General features: G+C 42.1%; 1 protein-coding gene across 1 annotated transcript; it reads left to right on the plus strand.

The window, feature by feature from the left end:
* The first annotated feature begins 207 nt into the window (after positions 1-207).
* On the plus strand, positions 208-21310 carry stk40 (serine/threonine kinase 40). The gene is made up of 11 exons (XM_034697442.1): positions 208-445; positions 4598-4724; positions 5213-5298; positions 5923-6066; positions 7166-7390; positions 8862-8914; positions 13975-14090; positions 15962-16106; positions 16453-16572; positions 16828-16912; positions 17700-21310. Exons 2-11 carry the CDS (start codon positions 4607-4609, stop codon positions 17916-17918), a joined length of 1311 nt encoding a protein of 436 aa, XP_034553333.1. The 5' UTR covers positions 208-445; positions 4598-4606; the 3' UTR covers positions 17919-21310.
* Positions 21311-21747: the final 437 nt, after the last annotated feature.

The following is a 21747-nucleotide window of genomic DNA, read 5'->3' on the forward strand; positions in this document are numbered from 1 at the left end:
GTGAGACCTTTGTTAATTATGTTGTGCTGGCACTTGAACAGAATGTTTAACCCCTCCAAAAACAGACAACCATGACGTAATGTGTTTCATTTGGCAACTTTTATCATGCAAAAAATGTCATCATCAGTGACAACAACCATTTACTGGGGAAAAACCAGGCAAATGTTCTCATTGGTCGACTGCAGGTGTCAATCAAATGAGTAATGTGCGTCATTTCCGTTGTCAGGTGGCGCTGTCGCTGTGGAAAGATGCGATCAGCGAAGAGCGGAGGCTTTTCCTTAATTGCTCATTTCGGTAACAGAGGCTAAAACAACCCGAGAAACCAGCCCGCTGTGGTCTCCCCAGTCGAAGGGACAAGCTCCGCGTCTCCACCACAGCTTGTATTGAAGAAATGTCCATGTTATAAGCGAACAACGCAGACTTTACCCGGCGGTTTTGGCTCGAGGTAAGCGAGGTGGCGACTACACTGCTATCCAGGCTAGCCAGCTGTAATGTTACCTAACGATACTTTGTTTAAATGGCCTCCCGGCTGCTCTGGAGCTCTGTGGCCCCCGGCTTAGCGAGAGATAACGTCAGTCGCCTGCAATTTGGTTGTTTAATCTTGCACGAAAGTCTCTCCACGCTAACCTAACCGTATCCCATGTTGTGCTGTGTGTAGTTTGCATCGAAAGCCGAACTCCTTGTTGTGTTGTGTCCCCCTTTGTGTGGCCGGTGTGCCTTTAAAACTGTAGTAGCTTCTTTAGCCAACGAATTCAGCAAGCTTTGTTGTCGTAGTAAGTTTGTATGTGCACTTAAACTAGCTGCTGTGTTACCTCTTTTACGCATACATGGTAACATAGTAGAACCGTGTGCGTAATTTTAAATAGCAAGCGTATCCAAACGCATACGATCTGTGTGTTATGGACGTCTCAATGTGTGCAATGTGTGTATTGGTTGTGGGTTAAACACCTAAGCCCTTTGTAACACAAGTTATTGAGTAGTTGTGCAGCTTTTTGCAGCTTTTTACGCTCCGACTTGCCTCCTTTACGCTGCATGCAGCTCGGACTGAGCAGTACCCAGACCCTGTGGTCGCAAAATGGCCCCAAACAACGTGTGACAGACTGTGTCAGAATCAGAATCAGAATCAGCTTTATTGGCCAGGTAATATGCTTGAACACACAAGGAATTTGTCTCTGGTAAACTGTGCTCTCTTTGCACAAAGGCAAAAGAATAGGGCATAAATCTAATAATAATAACATCAACTGTAAACACAAAAGAATAACAAATAGGCATGACTCATGTGTGCAGGCAAAAAAATAATATATAATAGTGCAGTGGTGAGTAGTGCAAAGACAGTTTTTACATTTAAAAAAGTATATGTAGGTGGTGGTTAAATAATAAAAAATATATAAATATGTGAATTCTGCTTGGAGAATTGTTACCTTCTATATCTACATGTTTATTTAAAGAGAGTATTGTTCCATGTTTATTTCACAGTGACAGGTATGACACTGTTATGTATTAGTGTTCATCAGAGTGACAGACTGTGTGCATGTAGAAAGAGTGTTGTCTTGGGATTTCTAATGTGACCCTTTGTACAGGGAGCTGCTAACATTGCTTGTGAAGTATTGTAATCAACGACTGCAGGTTTTAAGAACCTACATTATTAATCCCCAGGGGGGAATTTAATTTTTTCACTCGTGTTATTTTTTGGTCATGCTACACGCACAGTTGTTTTTTGGTATATACATACAATGCACACACATGCAGTGGACATGCACTTTGGGAGAGATGTCAGAGTGAGGATGCTGCCATCAACCAGCGCAACCCAAGCAGTTTGGGGGTTCGGTGCCTCGCTCAAGGGCACCTCGGCAGTGCCCAGGCAAGTGAACCAGCACCTCTCCAGCCACCAGTCCACTTGCCAAACTTCGTCCATACTGGGACTCGAACCGGCGACCCAAGTCAAGTCCCTATGGACTGAGCTACTGCCGCCCCGTTTGCGTCTGTGCTGACATGATCGATTTGACATTTCATTGAAGAAGCACGACTCTTGTGCGTTTGACCTTCCAGCTACTTCATCTGTTGTCATGACTTCTGCACTTTCATCAATGTGTGCATCCATTGATATGAATCATTCTCTGATTCTCTTTGCCTTTATCTCTCTCTCTCTATCTGGCTGTATCATCCCTCCAGATTTCTTTCCCAGATATGTTTACTACCTGCTCCACTGTCCTTATGCTTTCTTTGTCCATCCTGATACTTGATAACACAATCAAGCTGTTCTTGCAGAGCCAGACAAGTGGCATTGAGTCTGGGTGGGTGGATCTCGAGACTCCTACGTGGTTGTTTTGTTCTGATTCTATTTCAGGAGCCCACATTTCTCGTGGGCAACCGGCAGCGTGTCTCTCCTCCTTTTGTGTGATATGATTCAGAGGCTGTATCTGTTCTTGTCCTCCCTCCGGTACAGTCAGAGGCTGAAGCAGTCTTGCTTGCCAGATCGCTGGCTGTGCAGAGAGGCACAGCCGCGTCAGAAAGGGATAGCTGTGTGCTGTCATTGCGCTGATGTCATTTAGGTCAGTGTGCATTAGTTGGTTGCATTGACCTTTGCTTTCTAGATGTGTCAGGGTTTGGCTCCGAAGCACTACAGCTTGTGTTTAGTCGGTAGATGAATAGCCTCTGGTGCATATGCAGTGTGGAGAGTAGCAGTTTGAATGAGTCAGTTTTGTGTGATAAGTCCAAAGTGCATGATTTTTTTTATTTACTGTTTTAACTCTGAATATGCAGCTACAGAGAATTGAGTTGCATTCAAAGTGCAATCACAGATAACCTTGTTAGAAATGTGCAAAATGACAACTGATGGAAATCTTCTTTTCATATTGGCTCAGTCTGCTTATTTTTCTCAATCTAACAGCCTCTCTAGCATTCAACAAACAATACAAATGTATTTATCTGGCAGCCCTTGAAGTAGTACTTGCATCATCAGTTCTGCCAACCACTTTGGCCTCTGCTTTTTATGCTTTGCCTTGTGAGCTCGAGAGTAAGACGTCCTCTTACTATTGGCAGCGTGACTTGGTGTCACTCTGGCTTGTGCCATAAACGCTGTCAGAAAACCTCAGCTCATCAGACTCAGTGGGTGATGACTAGTGGAGATGGAGACAGATGGGCGAGAGACATGATGATGACACTGTCTGCTGTCTAGGATCACAAAAAAGCCTCATGGAAGTGAGAATTCATACCAGCCCTCGCTGACTGCCAACTGTCCTGCCTCCTCGCTGCCCAAAAACGCCAACTGGCGAGTGGCTCACGATTTAGTATTGGAAAAGGAAGAACTTAATTCATTAACAAATTCAGCTTCTCTAGCTTGTCCTCTTTTGCAAAAACGATCAATTATTCTGAAGCTTCATGTTTTCAGCTCCTAACTCAATTTGTTGTTTATGGTGCGTTGGATTGTATCAGCCTCAGTTGCAGCTCTTGTGTAGAAGACAAGAATAAACACACCACGCTCAAACTTAAGGGCCTATTTGTGTACAAAGTATCACACTTCTGCTGTTTATTTCCTTAATCTAACTTCAATGAGGTCTTTAATTTGAAAAGATGCACATGTAAGAGACTCCAGTGCATATTTTGCGCTCTTGTCGTTGTCATCACCTAGACATTTCAAACATATCTGTCCAATGGAATCTGGGGACGACAACAGGGTGAATCATTCCTTTCGGTTCAAGGCACTACTTCCCTGTTACAGGAAACAGATGGGGTTTCATCACATTGGAACTCAGTATCAGTAAACAAAGCATACCTCTTGCTCTGTGAGTTCTGGGAGGTAGATCTGCAGTGGCGGTTAAAGCAGTTTGTGTAATGATGATGTGTCACGCTGTGTCACCTGCTCTTTTGACATGTCAATCTAGTTCCGTATCGTAGTAAAGGGCTCGGTCTTTTATTTTGTTTGCTGTTTTTTATTTTTCAGCCTTGTTCCAACACGCATGTCCTCTCCAAAGGAAGGGCTGTGCAGATAAGCCGGCTGTACAGATTTTGAGATAAAACGCGCAGATTAAGAGCGGAAGGATTTTTCTAAGCCAGTGTCCGCTGCAGCAGGAAGAGCTAAAGATGGATATGTGTGGTTCAGTCAGGGCTGGGAGTCACAAATAAATAAATGCTTTTTCCTACTAAAAAGATTGTTGTGCTAGTACAATGCATTTGCATGCGAGCATCTGCCATTTGAATTGCAGACTGTGGCACATTGTATGTCGCAGAGATTGAATCTGAGGTGTCAACCTTGGCGCCAGCAGCCATCATTTTGAATGGAGCTGTAATGGCCTCACATTCACACTGAGGTGTTGGTAAATGTGTGGGAGGGATATTTAAAATAGGCAGGGAGGAGCTGCCCTGAAGTTTACCTCTCTTCTCTCTTCTGTTCACTAATCCCTTCACTGCGGCAGGCCTGCAGGGTCACTCCATAAGCTTTTTTTGTCCATTTATCTTATGTAAATAATGTTATTTACAAACATACTCTGCTTATACTATACTGGTGCTCTTTTTTTCTGCAGTCACATGTGTATGCACTACTATTCAACTTGACTATCTTTATCCTGCGTACTAATCTGATCAATTTTCCCTGCAGAGCTCCAGTATGTCAAAGCGGCGCTCGTCAGAGAGGGGGGCTGGAGAGACATCAGGCAGGGCCAGCAAGCTGCAATGTCCAGGGATATCTGGCAACAACGCCAAGAGAGCGGGGCCCTTCATCCTCGGTAAGAAAGCTCCTAGTGTTAGTGCAAAACCCTTCAAAAAGTATGGAGTTCTCAAAACACCTTTTATGTGACTGAGACTGTATCAGACCTGCTACTTTTCTGACCATGTGTAGAGTAAGGAATGTGTGTTTGTGTGTAAATGTGAGAGTCGTGGGGTGACTCTGTGTGTGTGCACGCCTGAGACAAGAATGTAAAGAATTTTGCTGATCCCCATGACATCGGCCAGAGAAGTCTGAGTCTGTGTTGTGGAGGATCAAGGTTGTTATCCTCCTTCTGGAAAATGTCTCCCAAACTTCCAAGCTTGAATATTTTCTAAAAACACAACTCCTCCACTATTTGCTATGCAGAGTGCCAAAGAAAACATTACACTTTGGGTGTTAATGGGTGCGTGCACATTCAGCCCTTAATGAGTTGCAGTGCAAACCCCACACTCCGGCATGTAGCGTGCCTTTTGGTCATGCAGCTGTTCTTTTTTCTTATCCTTGCAGGGCCTCGTCTGGGCAACTCACCAGTGCCCAGCATAGTGCAGTGTCTGGCCAGAAAGGACGGCACTGATGACTTCTATCAACTCAAAGTAAGTCGACTGTGGATTGCCTTTTTTCTCGGTTTGTTTTTCTCTCACAAATGCAACACAGTTCAACATAGTACTGAAAATATAAATCAAAACAAAGCCGTGATGTCCCCGTGGATGCCTGAACCTTTAACCCCTCTTTGTTGGTGTTCATTTTATGGCCTGCTGTTTCAGTCTGCTGCTAACAACAAAACCTCAGCCAGGCAATCTGTTTATTGGGGCTATCCTGTGACTATATCACAAGAGGTGTGGGGGTGGGGGGGGCAACAGAGCGGGGGAAAGGGAAGGAAGGTAGCGCCCCACCTGGAATGTCAACTTTTAACCCTCACAACCATGTAGTGAGGCGGTACAGGACCCTCCAATGACTGCAGCGCCTCAGTGTCTGCTGCACAGCATGTTTACTTCACATCGGCATATCAAACTGAGCTGCAGCCTCCGGTGGTATTTAAACTTCTAGTTAAATGCCAAGCTAAAGCAACTGGATGCCATGTCTTCTGTCTTTTAAAGGTTCAGAGTCAGGACTGAAGATTAGTTTTTCTCTCTCTCTCTCTCTGGTGTCTGATCCTGTATGCACTCTTGTCTTGTGACCTCTAATGTTTGCTCTGCTCTCGTGTGCGGTTATGCCAGATCCTGACGCTGGAGGAGCGGGTGGACTCTGCAGGGGAGACTCAGGAGGAAAGGCAGGGGAAGATGCTGCTGCACACGGAGTACTCCCTCCTTTCTCTGCTGCACAACCAGGACGGCGTGGTCCACCACCACGGCCTATTCCAGGTATAACGACACCTACACAAATTGTGCTCTGTACATAATCAGTTAGATAATTATCATAATAGGTTGAAAGAAGAGTCTCTTGTTGTCTCAACGTGTTATGTAACTCTGCACGGTGTGGGCGAGTAATGCAACATGATAAATGCACCACTATTACCATGGAGAAGTTTCCCTCACTTTCTATTCAGCTCTAGTTATAGCGTCACCACGCAAGTGCAAGTAACAGCATGCGCTTATATCTGCGTAGAGGTAAGATAAGCATTAGTCCAGCCAGCTGCTTGCATTTCCTTATGAAGCAGATTTCAATAAGGAAGTGGGAGTACCATTAAAAGCCATATTTATCCGCAGTCTTTCTCTATTCACAGCCCCGTCCATTCACAATGAGCCCCCCCCCCCCTCCCCTTACCTGTCTTCCCGTCTGCCTCCTCCTCTAACTTTGTTATTCTTCCATCTGCCTTCTCTCTCTCTCTCTCGCTCTCTCTCTCTCTCTCTCTCTCTCTCTCTCTCTCCCTCTCCCTATGCATTTTCCTCCTTTGTCTCTTGTTCACATCCTGTCTCTTCCACTCTGCTGGGGTTCTCAGAATAGCAGCATTGAGCGATGCACTCTGATTCAGTTAGGCCTGCAATATTGATCGGATTATTATAGCGCATCTCCACTGTGAGAGAACCAGTAAATAATGTACACTTTCAAAAGGTGCTGACTGCATCTAAAAAAAAACACATGACAACCTGATACTGAAATCAATAAGAAGTGGGGGACTCTGCTAAGATTGTAGTTGGTAGAAGAAGAATGACCTTTGTTATTCGTCCTCCACCACCCGTTGTGGAGGGGTACATCATCTTATTCATGGCTGCATGCAGGCTGAGATTGATGGGCCTCTGCCCTGTTTGAATCCCTCTCACTAAGCTCAGTGAATCAGCTTGATGAGCCAATACAGCAAAGCAACCCATTCAGTTTGATGCATTCAGAGACGCCTCAGGTTATATCGATTGGTCTTTGTTGGAAAGGGCTCTAAAATACATCAACAGCTCTATCCACTCCACAGGTTAAGCACCTCCCCGAAGAAGGCCGCTCACTCTTCTATTTGTCGTTGTTCCCCAGGATCGAGCCTACGAAATAGTGGAGGACATAGAGGCCAACAAAATGCGCAAGATGAAGAAGCGGATCTGCCTCGTGCTGGACTGCCTGTGTGCTCACGACTTTAGCGACAAGACGACGGATCTAATAAACCTCCAGCATTACGTCATAAAGGAAAAGAGGCTAAGCGAGCGCGAGGCCATCGTCATCTTCTACGACGTGGTGCGTGTGGTGGAGGCCCTTCATAAGGTGAGTCTATGTGGACTAATACAAGAGAAAAGGAGTGTCTCTTTGAGGTTGATCATCATTATCTGCATCCCCAAGAACATTCAGAGCCATATGTTATTAATAATGTTGGAGAAAAAAGTAAATAAACTACAAAAACACTGGTATTTGCAAAACTCAGGTTGCAATGTATCAAAGAAGCCTTTTCCTAAAACACAATGAATGATTTTTCTCGCACCATCTAAGCCAGGGGTTCCCAAACTTTTCAATATAAGTGCCAGATTCGTGACCCCCTTGTCCCTCAAAGTGATTTAATGTGGCTTCATTTAGCTGGTCTGCAGAAAAGTAGCTTAACTATATGAGCATGTGGCTGTGTTTCCTGTCCCATTATGAATTAACCTACTGCTACTGGTGCTTTTGATAATTAACTGTTCACTAACTCTAAACTTAGGAGTCATTGCGCAACAAAGAAAGGCAGAAAACTCATTACATTTTCTGTTTTCAAGGTTTTATTTCAAGTTTAGCTTCTATTTTTGTCAATATTTTTTACTATAATGGGTGAAGTGTATATTTTTTCAGTATTTCTTTGTTCACCTAAAGTTAAAAAATATTTATGAGTCATACAAAACCAACGAAGAGAAGAAAAAATAAATATATACAAAAAAATACAAAAATAATAATAATAATAATAAAGAAATAATGATTAACAGTAGAAACAAAAAGGAAGATAAACATAAGAAAACAAGGTAAATAAACAAAAATAAATAATAATAACATTTTTACATAACTTATAAATGACATCTCACGACCTCTCATTTGTGTCTCGCGACCCCCCAGGGGGTCCCGACCCACACTTTAGGAACCCCTGATCTAAGCCATACAAACTCACTCTCTCTCTCAAAAATCTCTGCCAGTGTTCGTTGCCATTTACGGGCATGCTTATCCTGTCCTCTGCTCTCTGTGCTCGTGTGTTGGGGCCAAGTTTCTCCACGACGTATACACACACGGTCATGTTGAATCCAGCGCTGACTGCCTTATGCAGACTAGAGCAATGCACAACTTGCTTCTGTTAGTCAGGAGAACAATGCCTGAAACGGAATGTTTCAAAACTACTGAAACAAAAATGTTTTTGCAGATCTTGCATGCACCACATTCTTTGTGAAGACGACTCATGCTTAACTATTAAAACACTGAATTGAGGAACTGAGATTCTGTGAAAAAGAAAAGACAATCTGGGATGAATTTAAACAGATCACATATGGCCTAAATGTTTCTCTTCGTCTGTAAAAAAAAGAAAGTTTGGATACTACATTGTTTTTGTCAACTGAAGGAAAAATAGCTTTTGTCATTGTTATCCTGTTGCACATCCTTTCTGGTTACTCATCTTCCATGCTTGTGTGCCACTCTCCAAAAACAAACTGATTGTTATGATACCAGTGATTCACAAAGTACAGTTTAACCAAACATTTTTTTCCCTTCTCTTCCCTTCATGCAGAAAAACATCGTACACAGAGACCTCAAACTGGGAAACATGGTGCTGAACAAACGGTAAGAACATCCAGCTTCCACCCAGTCCGCCTTGTCAATCAGTTAGCTGGCCAATAACTGCTCCCATTATGCCAGATCAGTCATTTTAGCCTTCCAGTAAGTCATTCTGCCCCTGCTCACGTGTTTTTAGGGGGCCTCATCCGGACCCAGCAGCCTGTATCCCATGTTCATTTGGCTTTAAACCCAAGCAGGGGTCACATTCTCAGACTGAGTGAGAGATCAGTTGTAAGAATCTAAAGCCTTGCTCCCTGGTGCCTGACTCTGAGTCTGTGTCTGTGCGTTGAGTAAAGGCCGATGATTCAGTCCCCATGGCTGGATTCTTTGGAAGCAGAAGGGGGGACTGGACTCTGTTGTTAAAGTATGCAATTGCTTTGCTCTTGGTGCGAGAGTTTTTGAAGTGGGTGCGCCCAAGCAATGTTTTGAAGTGGGTGCGCCCAAGCAATGTTGGATGATGGTAAGAGCCCCTCAGGTTGCAGGGGTTCTGCCGGTCAGATGGACTTTGTGAGTATGGTGTTTGGACATGGCTTTACAGATGAGTTCTTTTCCATTCTGCAGAGTTTATAAGAGAGATAGTGTGCGTCAGTGTCTCACAGGATAAGCACCGCTACTTCAGCTTCTACTTACTTTGACTTTATCCACAACGTTAAGATGAGTCAACCAGGTCTTGCCTTCCACCTATGTAAGGTTGCCTCTGCAGCATGCACATTCTTGGAGACTGATAATCATCCCACAAAGCAGGTCTCCCCGTTTAGAAGGACATGACTAACACCGACACACACACACACACACACACACACACACACACACACACACACACACACACACACACACACACACACTCTGTTCCTATACTTGCTTACACACACCCTTGTACCAAAACATCGTGCTTGCATCACGCACCAATGAGTGTATTCATAGACCTAACTCACACTTTTCTTGGTCACTTCTTCAGCATTCTTTGCATGTCTGAGTACGAGTATTGACATGTCACAAGTCTGGCTTATCTTTCTAACACATACACATCCCAGACATCAGAGCCTGCTCCTGCTCCTGCTCCTGCAGCAGCAGCAGCAGCAGCGGTGTTGGTGATGAAACAGGAGAGTGTTTTGGCCAGAGGAGGAGGGTAGCGGGGCGAGGAGCAGACGAGTGGAACACTCAGTCCCAGCTGGAGACAAAGGAGAGGCCTGCCAAGGGCCACATAGCTCAGAGCTGACTCATACCGTGATGCACGTCACACACACATACACATGCACACATATAGTCATCATTATTTCACTCTCTGCTCTGCTTTATCTCTGTTTTCTTTTACAACCAAATCCCTTTCCTGCTTCAATTGTGCGTCTTCTCTTTCCTCCTTTGTCACATCCCCCTCTCTGATTTCCACTTTTCCTGTGTACTGTATGCATCATACTTTTTTTGCTTGCTTGCATATTTCCTCTGCCACTCCACCCTTGTATATGTGTGTGACTGTGCAGCCAGTATGGGAAGGATATGGCCAATATAGATGCAAAACTGTCCCCAAAATCCCCTCTCCTCCCCTGGTCCTCGGCGTCACAGTGGGAAATGCAACCAAAGCCGCGAAACAAGCTCAGCAGTTTATGCAAGAATGATGCGATTTCCTCTCCCAGAGCCAGCTGTTATGAAAGCAGGATGTCATAAATCAATCTGCAGGGTCTTTGACTTCCGAAATTTCAGTGGTGCTTCTAATAGGATATCCATAGACACCGACACACCGCAGTGAGGTGTTAGTTTATTTTTGTCTTGTTTTGATGTCTTCAAGAGAGCTCCTGTTAGTTTACATCAGTGATTTGTGCCATGGATGGATTTCAGATTGTGACTGAATTACAGATTTAGGGGTTGTTTTTTTTGGCAGTTGAACACAAAAGTCAGACTGAAATCATCTTGATTTTTAATTTGACTATACATTTGCCTTTTTATAAGCCTGAAACAACATTAGACAGAGTAGTAACCATAATTCAGATGTGATTTTCTCCTGGTAAAGTCCTCCACACCAATGGTTCTATGTTCTGAGAAGTTAAATGTGCTGGCCTCTGTAGAAGCTGCCCTGTGTTTAACCTCCTTTCTCGTCAGCTGGGTATATTTTCAGCAGAACGAAGTAGGCAGGGCGGAGAAGTCATGGGGGCTGTTTTGGGTTTCTGGTTTCCTGATTTACCCGGGGGTCATGTGACCAGGAAGCAGCGATGGTGCGGTCTCTGTTCGGTCCTCAGGGACCCTTCCCTCACGAGGCAAACATGCAATTTCATTTACCCAATCTCCGGTGCAAGAATAGAAGCCTGGGTCGTGATGCACACAGACAAAAGAAAAGACTTGTCTGTAAAGGAAGCTTTTATGTGGAGGGTCCTTGAAGCATTGCACTCTGTTCCTGTGGCCCATCCTTGTGCAGATCACAAGGCCACTGTAAGCTTATAGAGACTTGGATCACAAAAGAGGTTCAAGGGTTGGATCACATAAGAAGCAGGAAATTATGTGAACTGAATGTTCTTTGAGACGATTGAGACTGGAGTGTTTGGATGAAAATGGAGTGTTTGACAGGAATTGGCTCTAGAAGCTGTAATGGGAGCAGTGTGTGTTGTGTGTATGTGTGTGTGTGTTTGTGTGTGTGATGGAGCAGGGTGTGAAAGTGAGAGAGAATAGGGGAAGCTGTTGACCTCAGGCTTTCAGAAAGCGGATGTGGGTGAGAAGCGTGATCCGGAGCGGACCCAGGCTCTAGACCGTGGTCATGTGCTTTAGCGTGCGTTTCTGTGTGTGTGTGCAGTCGCCAGGGGACTGATTGTGTGGGAGCAATCGAAGTTGCGTGTTTGTGTACATATTTGAAGTCTTCGTGAGCTCTATATATTCATTTGTCAGCCCATCACCATGCAGGCTTAGTCATCGAGACAATTATCCCAAACCACAGGTTGAGTCATATGTTTGTCAAAGTGCAGAGTTTTTTTTAATTCTCTCTGTGTGAACACAGAGATATAGAGCAGTCCATAGTCCTCTCAGCTATTATACTGTTAGTTTCACGCCACCACAAGCAGGCTAAATTTACCTTGATGACTCAGAGAGAAATCTTATAGTGGCACATTGTTTCCACAGAAACTAAATTAATCAAAGTTTGCTGAAACTTTGAAGCCACTTTGTCAGGAGTGGTCCTGTTCTCCCAAATGCTTTAAGCCCAACAGTAATGTTGAAGATCATGCATTTCCTTTTGAACTGCAGTGCTACTAAGAAAAGAATGCATGAGAAATTTTCTTTTAAAAGTGCTCTCTTCCAAAGAAAATAATACGCATAAATCCCTAATGCAGGGCTCTGCAGAGCTCAGTCATCTGGAGTTGAAACCAGGAGGCAGTTAGACAGACAGGCTCAGACATCCAGCAGCATGAAGACTTTTAGACTTTCAAACGGAAACATAAAAATAATTTATCCAACCCGGCTTTTATGTAGGGTTTAACAATTGTATTACTTTTAAGTTTTATATTGATTTTAATGTTGTTTTATTATTTTATTTATTTCAACAATTTTTTTTTTGTTATATTGTTATTTATCTACTAATTTGTATTGATATTTTTAGCCTTTGTTTTATGTTCAACTCTTATCCCTACCCTTTTTTATTTATTATATTCTATAATTTTAATTAAACATTGTTGTTGGTGTACATTAGTCTCTATCTTAAAATCCATTTTGGTGGAAAAAGGTTTTCGGACACCCTTAAAATTTTTACACAATCTCAAATGAAGAGTTCATTTGCAAAAACAGATAACTCAGTTTATATAATTTTTCATAATACATATTTCTTTTTGATGTAGATTCCTAATAAAGTTAGATTTTCAAGATATCTCTGATTAGTAAAGTCGTTTTGACTTAGTCAAAACCACCCAACCTCATTTGATTGATACTACCAAAGGCTTGTATAAGGAAAAAATGTTTTGAAACATTTTTTTAATTTTTCAAAAGTGAGTTAATTGTTTTTGCAAATGAACTCTTCAAATATTTTCATGAAATATTTGTGAAATTTTTTTTTTGTGTTTCAAGCATTAGACAGACATAAACAAATACAAATAATTTTTTGTTTGTTTATTGTTTACAAGAAAAACTAACAAAGCTAAATTCTTGATAGTTTCAATATGTCAGCTCTCAGCATTGTCGGTATCAAAGTCAACAAATAACAGAGAATGTGTTCAAAACTGAACAAATAATAACTAAACCTGCCTGTGACTGTACAAAAAGAAGTTGCACTTGAAGACCTAAGAGTGATTCTCAATGCAATATTTGGGGTGCCTGAAAACTTTTTTCCACCACTGTATATATATATATAGCTTTCCATTATTTTACTTCTGCTTCTTTCTTGTTTTCAATCGCTGTAAAGCACTTTGAATTGCATGAAAGGAGCTATATAAATACAACTTGATTGATTGATAGTCTGTAGTGGGCTTAATGATCTGATTAAAGATCTGCTTTATGTCCCACTGTATGTCATGATGTGCATGAATCACTGACTTTATGTCGGAGATTTGAAAACGTATTGTCAAGAAATGTTTTAAAATGAGAACATTGAACTTTCTACAGAGGGATAGTGTTAAATGAACATGAAATGAAAGACATGCATGCTGAGAAAGTGGAAACATTTAATACAAGCAGAGGCTCCTCTAAAGGCCCTGGTCAGGAAGTGATGAAGAGTCACATTGTGTAACTATTAGTATTACATAAGTAGATGGGAGACTTTATTCTACCATGACAGGCTGTGCATACTCTGTTTTGCATCTGGCAGTTCTATGATACTGATGTATTTCTAAAGCCCACTGAGCCAAGAGATAATTAAAACAACAAGCTATGCTCGCAAGTTCTCCTCGTCTCTGTCAGCCTGTGTTTGCTTCATGATTTGAGCTGCGAGACAGCTGCAGTGTTTTACATTCCAAATGTACTTTTGTCACGCTGACTTCTCCCGAGTATTAGCCATGTTTTTGATTAAAGCCAAAGAGCAGATATACTGATTCAAAGAAATCAGAAGTATAAAAAGGTACTAATGAAGTGTGTTGTATCTTTGTGTGTTCTTACAGAACTCACAGAATCACCATCACCAACTTCTGCCTGGGAAAGCACCTGGTGAGCGAGGACGACCTGCTTAAAGACCAGAGAGGAAGTCCTGCCTACATCAGCCCTGATGTATTAAGTGGTGAGTGAAAGACGGATGTTTTTATGTTATGTGTTGTTGTTCTGAGAGGCATTAGGTCCATTAAATAATATGCTTTTCTGATCATCAGAAAAGTGCTACAAAGCAGTGACGTGCAGCTACAGAGGGTCAGCCTCTTACAGCTTTTGTCACTTTCAAAAACTGTTAATCCAACAGTCACACCTGTTTTTTTTCTGTGACCAGTCTTTCACATACAGGTGTGAAAACCTTCCTTGCAGCCCTAGATTTGCAACTATCCTCCTATCTGCTTTGAAGTGTATTACCTGAAAATTAAACGCACAAGTCTGGCATTTTAGGATGTCAGACATGATCGTTCTGATTAAAAGAGTTGTGTCGTTGACCTTGATCTTAAAGATTCTTTCAAATAGCTTTGCATAACACTTATCGGTAAGTCTTGTGTTTTATTTTCCGGTTATTAGGCAAAAGGAAAGAAGTTATGTTGCAATCTTGGACTGCCAAATATGAGGAGTAGCTTATTTTTTCTCTCTGTGTTTGGGTAATCATAGTGATGTTGCATTTTCTCAGAGTATGGTCTGCAGAGGAAGCTACTTGGAGTTTTTTCTTTGCCTGAAAAAAAAAGCAGAAATAATTTCGTCAAGCTTCACAGTGTCTAAGATAAGATTAGATATTACTTTATTGATTCAGTTGTCACAGCAACCCAGACATAAGTACAATCAAGAAAAAGTTCCAGTTAGTAAAATAAAATAAGTAAAAATGAAAATAGATAAATAAAAATAGAATACAATTTAGATATAAACAATATTACAAATGGAATTTAGATTAAATAGCAGTAATTACAGGCAGTATTAAAAATATTTCAGTAGTGACAGGTTGACATGGTGGGATTATGGTTGGTAATGACAGATTAAGCAATAAATGAATAGATATGGGTATATAATATGACCGTAAGTTGTAGTAAACAGTAATAATGTAATATAACATAATATAATATAGCAAAGATAATTATATAATACAATGTACGATGTCTTATAATGTCATCAGCAGTCAGAGAGTCAGTAAATCAGTGCAGTCTGTATGGTTTATCAGATTTCTGCTGTAGCCTTGTGTTCCACTGTGGACCCGATCTCCGTCCATTTGCAGGTTGATTTCCAGAAAGAGACTCGGAAGAATGAACAGGATTTGTTCACCTCCAAAACACTCGCGCTGTAAATATACCGCGGGTGTGTATATCAGCCTAACGTGACAGGCACACAATTAAACAGAGCTTCAGTGACTCACACTCTGATGACTCACTGTAGGGAAACTACTCCCATCAACCCCCATCCCCTCCCATCCCCATCCCCCGCCTGCTTGTGTGTGTCACAAGCTTTAACATAATTGCTTGCTGCTGTTACTACTGCCTGCCTGACTGTAATAACACTGCCTATGGTCATGCAGAGCTGTGATGCTCCACCCTCCTCAGTGCCAGCTTATTCATCAAAGATCCGCGACTGCATTAAGGGCTTAGGAACCGTCTTTTAAAGGGAGCATTGTGCTGGGTTTTTCTAGGAAATAAGGGCATGGAGTCATCACTTGTTTGTTTTTGCTCATTCCGTTAATCATTAGACCTCGAGAAGTGACTTGAAATGAGCTTGATGAGCCCTGAGTCACGCATGACAAAGCTGTGCAACATTTCAACTATCACATCTTGATTGCAGACTTACCGATCTCTGCAGAAGTCTACACAGCAAGACATACTGTTCCCCAACAAAGCAAGTTCTTTATTCATCAACATCAAACATCAATCCTGAACCCTCCTCTCTCTCTCTCTCTCTCTCTCTCTCTCTCTCTCTCTCTCTCTCTCTCTCTCTTTCTCTCTCTCTCTCTCTCTCTCTCTCTCTCCCTGTCTTCAGGCCGGCCGTATCGTGGTAAACCCAGCGATATGTGGGCTCTTGGTGTGGTCCTGTTCACCATGCTGTATGGCCAGTTCCCCTTTTATGACAGCATACCTCAAGAGCTCTTCCGGAAGATCAAGGCTGCAGAGTACTCCATCCCAGAGTGAGTACTCGTCCTTTTCCATGTGACATTTTGAGCTGACGTATTATAGAAGGGTGGGATCCAACTACTGTTAACAACAAGTAATAGCATCAAAGAAAGCAGAGTGTTTTCTGTATATGTAACTGAGCAATGCATGATTCAATTAACTTTAACTGCAGTTGTACTGGCGGTAGTGTGTTGGATGATTGGATCTTTATGTTTTTACAAGTAATTTTTTGCATTATTCATCCTGCATTAAGATCCCCCTATAGAGAACTCATACCAAAATGTGAAAATTGAAACCGTTCAACAGCTGCTTTGTTGAATATGCAAATAAAATGTGTTGTTTTGCTCCTCCTTCTCACAGGGATGGTCGTGTATCTGAGAATACAGTGTGCCTGATTCGAAAGCTGCTGGTGCTGGACCCTCAGCAAAGGCTCACAGCAGGAGAAGTGCTGGAGTCTCTCAGTGCCATCATTGCATCATGGTAATTGCTCCCCCTGCTGGATGTTTGAACTATAACATTCTATATGGGGATTCTCAAGTCAAGTATTGAAAAATAGAGAAATAACTGTTAAAAAAAACATGTCACAAGATTTCCTCTGGTTGACTCCATGTGTGTTGTTAGAGTCTGATGTGCTGAATTGAGTGTCAACCTTTGCCAAAGCCACCCTCGTAGCTCTTTCGAATTGCAGAGCTCACTGATGTTAAATCGAACTCTTGGTGTGTTTCCTACTTGCAGGCAGTCTGTTTCATCGTTGAGTGGCCCTCTGCAGGTGGTGCCCGATATTGATGATCAGGTCAATCACCCAGAACATCTGCAAGAGGTAAGTTATGAGACTCAGTTCACAGTAAATAAAACCTTACTACTAGGGATGCACAATATTATCGGCACATTATCGGTATCGGCCGATATTGGCTTTAAAATGAACTGTTGGCCGATATCCTCCGATATGATTAACCGATAAAATAATGGGCTGCTGAACACATGTTGGGCTCATATTTTATGTTAAATTTGAATTCAAGCAGCAGTCTGTAAGGTACATGTAGCTGACTAATTTAGGCCCATTTACTGTCAAAGAGTTACTATGTCATATGTGAAATTGGCCAAATTTGCCCTGGTTGTGGGTATTGTTGTTATGATTGTCTCAGGGAGAGCATCATCCAAGTTTTAAGTAGGATGTTTCTTTTTGTATGAATTTTGTTTGAAAGCAATTGTCATAAATAAATGTGCAGTTTTAAGTTTTGAGTATTTTTCTTATTTTGCCCAAGAAATGAATATTACATAACAAATGTGATAAGAGTATAATCATAATACTGTACGCTAATTCAAATACAGAAGAGAATTGATGACCTCTGCAATTAGGTGCGCGGAAAAAATATCTGTAATCGGCTAAATGAGCTGTAAAATATCGGCATATTGGCAAATAATCCAATATCGTGCATCCCTAATTACTACCAAACACAGACAGCTGTTTAGGTGCAATCTTGTGCAAAGAAGGCAAAAGGTTTATCCTCATCACACCCTTAATGATTTCTCAGATACAATCAGAGTACATGTTTATTTCTCAGCTGCTGCAACACACTGAACTTAATACATTTTCCTCCTTCCAGGCTAAGGTGATAGAGGAGTCTTCACAGTACGAGTTTGAGAACTACATGCGCCAGCAGCTGCTGTTGGCTGAGGAGAAGAACACTATCCATGAGGCCAAGAGCTTTCACACCAAGCGCCAGTTTGGCAGCTTCCCACCTGTAAGGCGTCTGGGTCACGATGCCCAGCCTGTCAGCCCGCTAGATGCTGCCATCTTGGCACAGCGTTTCCTCCGGAAGTAGTCCACATCCACCCATCTCAGCCTCTCTGACCTCCCCAGGGGGAATCATGGTGGAGTCCAGAGAGGACTGAGGAGGATCAGCCCCTCAACTGAACTCGTATACAGGAGGTCGAGCCTGAAACAAGGGTACAGATGGCTCCATTTGTTGGTGGGGCTTTGGGTGAGCGAGGTTTAGCCTGCACGAGGAGGCAGCAGAATGAATTGTTGATTCAGAACTTCACTCCTCATGGCCAGATCTTCCCATGGAACATGGAAAGTTTTGGATGACGATCTGAACCAAAGGTTCCTCGCCCTCAGTCAGATCTCACTGTGCAACCAGCCCGATGGCTCAGTCCCACATGGGGCTAACACAAGGTCACGCCCGGATTGTTGAAGAGACGATTAACCCCATACTTCTCCTTATTTTGGATAACCCTGCTGTAACACTTCCCCCCTCAAACTCTGGATCCCCCGAGCAATACAGGACCAGAATCATGTAGCAACCCCTCTTCTTCCCAGTGTTCATGGTATTGCCTCAAGTCAGATCACCTGATCACAGATGTCACTTCTCTATACCTCCATATCCGCCCTCCTCCTCTTCCTCTTTATTATTCCCCTGTATCAACAATGATCCAGACTGGTCCTGTCTGTATCTCTGACTTCAAATCAATCTACCTCTCTGTCTCTCTTCTCTGTTGGTAAACCATGCTCACTGTTCTGAGACAAGGGATTGTAACAATGGAGTCTTGATGCCACCAGTGACATAAAGCATTAATGTTTTCTGTCAGAGTGATAATGCTTTGAAACCTTTTTTAGTGGTTTCAAAGAAATCTGAATAAGCTTTTTATCATAATTACCTTAATAAGTAGCATGTTATCCCTACCTTAGGATTGAAGATTCTTAAATATCAAAGTGTGCGTCCAAGCATCCTTTGATATTTGCAGAATGCATCGTCTCCTGCTTTCGCTCATCCCTGTGGAAACTATTTTTAGCATCTAGGCAGCTAGTGTGAGGTACCTGGAAGTCACAATGCCAAGAACTGAATGGGAGACACTGTTGGATCCTCCCTGCCAAGGCATATTTGATGGTAACACTTCCTCAGTGCCATTATAGTGAAGATCCGGCACTGTTGTGTTTCTATTGCCAAAAATAATGTCTTAAATTTACTCTTAGCCAAGGAAACTGGTACCCACAGCCTCATTCAGAATCAAATGGCTTCCAGGTATTCCAACTTCCCTGTTTCTCTTTATCAACACAGACCATGGGACAAGTGTTATTCAGTATGAATGTGAACGTCATTCTACACTTTGATTTGTCTGCAGTATCCATGAGTGTGTGTGTATGTGCGTTGTTGGTTTTTTTTCTCGGGCCAGGCAAACATAAGAGTCTGCTGAGCTGTCGAGCTGTTGACCTCTGACAGTCCCAGACCCTTTAAGCTATCCTCCAATCATTGTGTTCTGTTATTTGGCCCGCCTCAGTGCAGACACTGTGAAAAACCTGAACTGGCTTTGCTAAGACAGGGCTTGACTGAATGTTTTAGCGATTTTCATGAATGCTTTTATAGAGTCAAAAAAATAACACATATCTATTGCCGTTCTCAAGCCCATCTCTAGCTCAGCTTTGTACATGCTTGTGTTATCTCACCATGTGGGCTCTTTACACGTAGAGGCTAACTGGTGGCTGGTAATCTGTAATACTGTAATGATTCATAGACGAATGAAAACACGGACTCAAAAATTTTCAGTTTAATTGCTTGGTCTTTAAGGCTAAGGATGCATTCTCTCTTTTACTCTAAGGGTTTCTTTAAACCATGGCAGAGCTACTAACCAGTGACTGTTAGGCATCTGTACACTGCTACCTGCCTTTGCTTATTGGTACCTGCTTTAGGCTGACTAGACTTCTTCCTATTTAAAACTGATTGCATGAACATAGGCTCTGTAATTTTTTTCAGATGTCTCTATTTTTTTCTCTTGTAATTTCATGTTGATTTATTTATTCACTCGTGTAGCTCCCCCCAAAACACCCCAACACCCCCAAACCACTGGGGCTTGAATCGCAGACATCGAGGACAAGAAGTTTCCTTTATTTGGAAATGTATGCTGAACTTGCGTCAGCGAAACGGGCCCCAAAATCTCCGCTCTCTCAGCTTTAAGACATGTCGTCACCTCCGATAGTGGTTCTCATTTTGTCCTTTTACTGCCACATCCTTGAAGAGTAGCATCTCTTTTTTTTGTGTTTTCTTTATTTTTGGGTTCTTTGATCGTTTTCTTGCCATTTCGCCACAAACTCTGTGGTCAACTTAAGCTACACTAATAAACAAGACTGACTTTTGCATAGTTATATTTTTTACACAAACAAAATTATACGCATACATTATTGATTATTGATTTCCAGGAGGGGGAGTGTTTTGTAGTGTATTTTGGTTTCCTCTCATTAAACCCCCAAAACTCCCGGCACAAGGCTGTACTCTCTGGTCAGTATGTAAATATGTACCATCATGACTGCACCAGTTGTATTGTATGTAGTTCCACCCACTTAAATACCAACTCTGTTTCAACACATACTGATTGACGTGCATTATGGGCCACGTTGGCCATCCACCACCACATCCAGAGGCTAAAATATTACGTAAGGAAAGCTGTGAGCTTTCTCCCACCTCAATGTGAATTCCATGGGTAAACAGCAGTATTGTAGTAGTCTAGATTGTTCTTCTGAAGAGGGTGTTTAATGAACACCACAGCCATCACTGGGTGCTGGCGTCAGGTGATCGTCTTAGGCCATCTTCCACGACACTAAACTTCAGATTAGTGACTACAGGTTCAGTGGATTCTTGATGTAAATGTTATTTTTTTGTCCCTCTTCTCAAAAAGTGTTTCACCTTTTAGCTAGTGGATTGTACCACATTCGATGTTTGTTTTACACAGTTGTTTTGGTAGACTGCAATGTGGACTGAAAAGCATGGAAGTAGTGTGAGGTTAAACTCTGTGTAAAACACGTGACTGTTGCATGATTTAAACTTGCAAGGTGCGCCAACTGATAGAAAATTTGAAGATGATTTATTCCTTTGGGTCCAACAGAGAAACTAGAAACATCATGTGATGGAATAAGTAGTACAATTTTATTAATTTTCCAATTTTCAGTTTGATAATTTCCCCAGCTTCTAAGTCCTAAGTCTTCAGTATATAACAAATATATTGCAGACTGTTTCAACTGGAAACTTGGAGTAGGATGTGATGTGGTGCGGTTAAACCCAATGGGATAATGTGTTGTACGCTGCTTGGTCGACATGGGTATCTAGATACAGAAAACTGCGTAATTGTACAGATGAGAAACACGTTTGTATAAAAAACATATTTTTCTACTTCATCAGATCTCTACATGCATGTCAGCAATAAACTTTGATATGGAAACATTCATCTTTGTTATGTCTTTGTATTCTGATGTGTCCTTTTTACCAGTAGAGGGAGCACTTTCTCCAAATATGGAACCAGAGTTCAGAGGGAGCTGAGTGTTTGACATTGGTTCCTGTAAAACATTTAACTGAATGTTCCTCTTTGTTTTTATCCACATATCTCTCTGCCAGATGTGAATAAAACATCTTACAGAAAATGATCAGGAGAACACTGCCAGCTTCCATGCTTTGAAACAATGTGGTTTCAACAGGGGCAGAGTTAGACTCTCACCTCAAAGGGGATGGAGCATCCTCAAGGGGCCCTTTTGATAGTCAAATTCACAACTGTAAAACAGCTGATATATTTTCTCCCCTACTTATAAATAAAAAACACGAATTCTCACTTATTGATCCAAGACAGCCCATAAAACGCACCAGGTTGCCTGTCGAGTTTAAAGGT

Source organism: Notolabrus celidotus, chromosome 12, assembly GCF_009762535.1.
Source record: "Notolabrus celidotus isolate fNotCel1 chromosome 12, fNotCel1.pri, whole genome shotgun sequence".
NCBI classification, from domain to species: domain Eukaryota; kingdom Metazoa; phylum Chordata; class Actinopteri; order Labriformes; family Labridae; genus Notolabrus; species Notolabrus celidotus.

What these genes read in the sequence shown, in the direction of transcription:
- stk40 (XM_034697442.1), top strand. Translation starts at nt 4,607, where the DNA reads ATGTCAAAGCGGCGCTCGTCAGAGAGGGGGGCTGGAGAGACATCAGGC. An exon ending in ACCACCACGGCCTATTCCAG is followed by an intron (nt 6,067 to 7,165) that starts GTATAACGACAC and finishes GTTGTTCCCCAG; the next exon opens with GATCGAGCCTACGAAATAGT. An exon ending in AGTGCCATCATTGCATCATG is followed by an intron (nt 16,573 to 16,827) that starts GTAATTGCTCCC and finishes TCCTACTTGCAG; the next exon opens with GCAGTCTGTTTCATCGTTGA.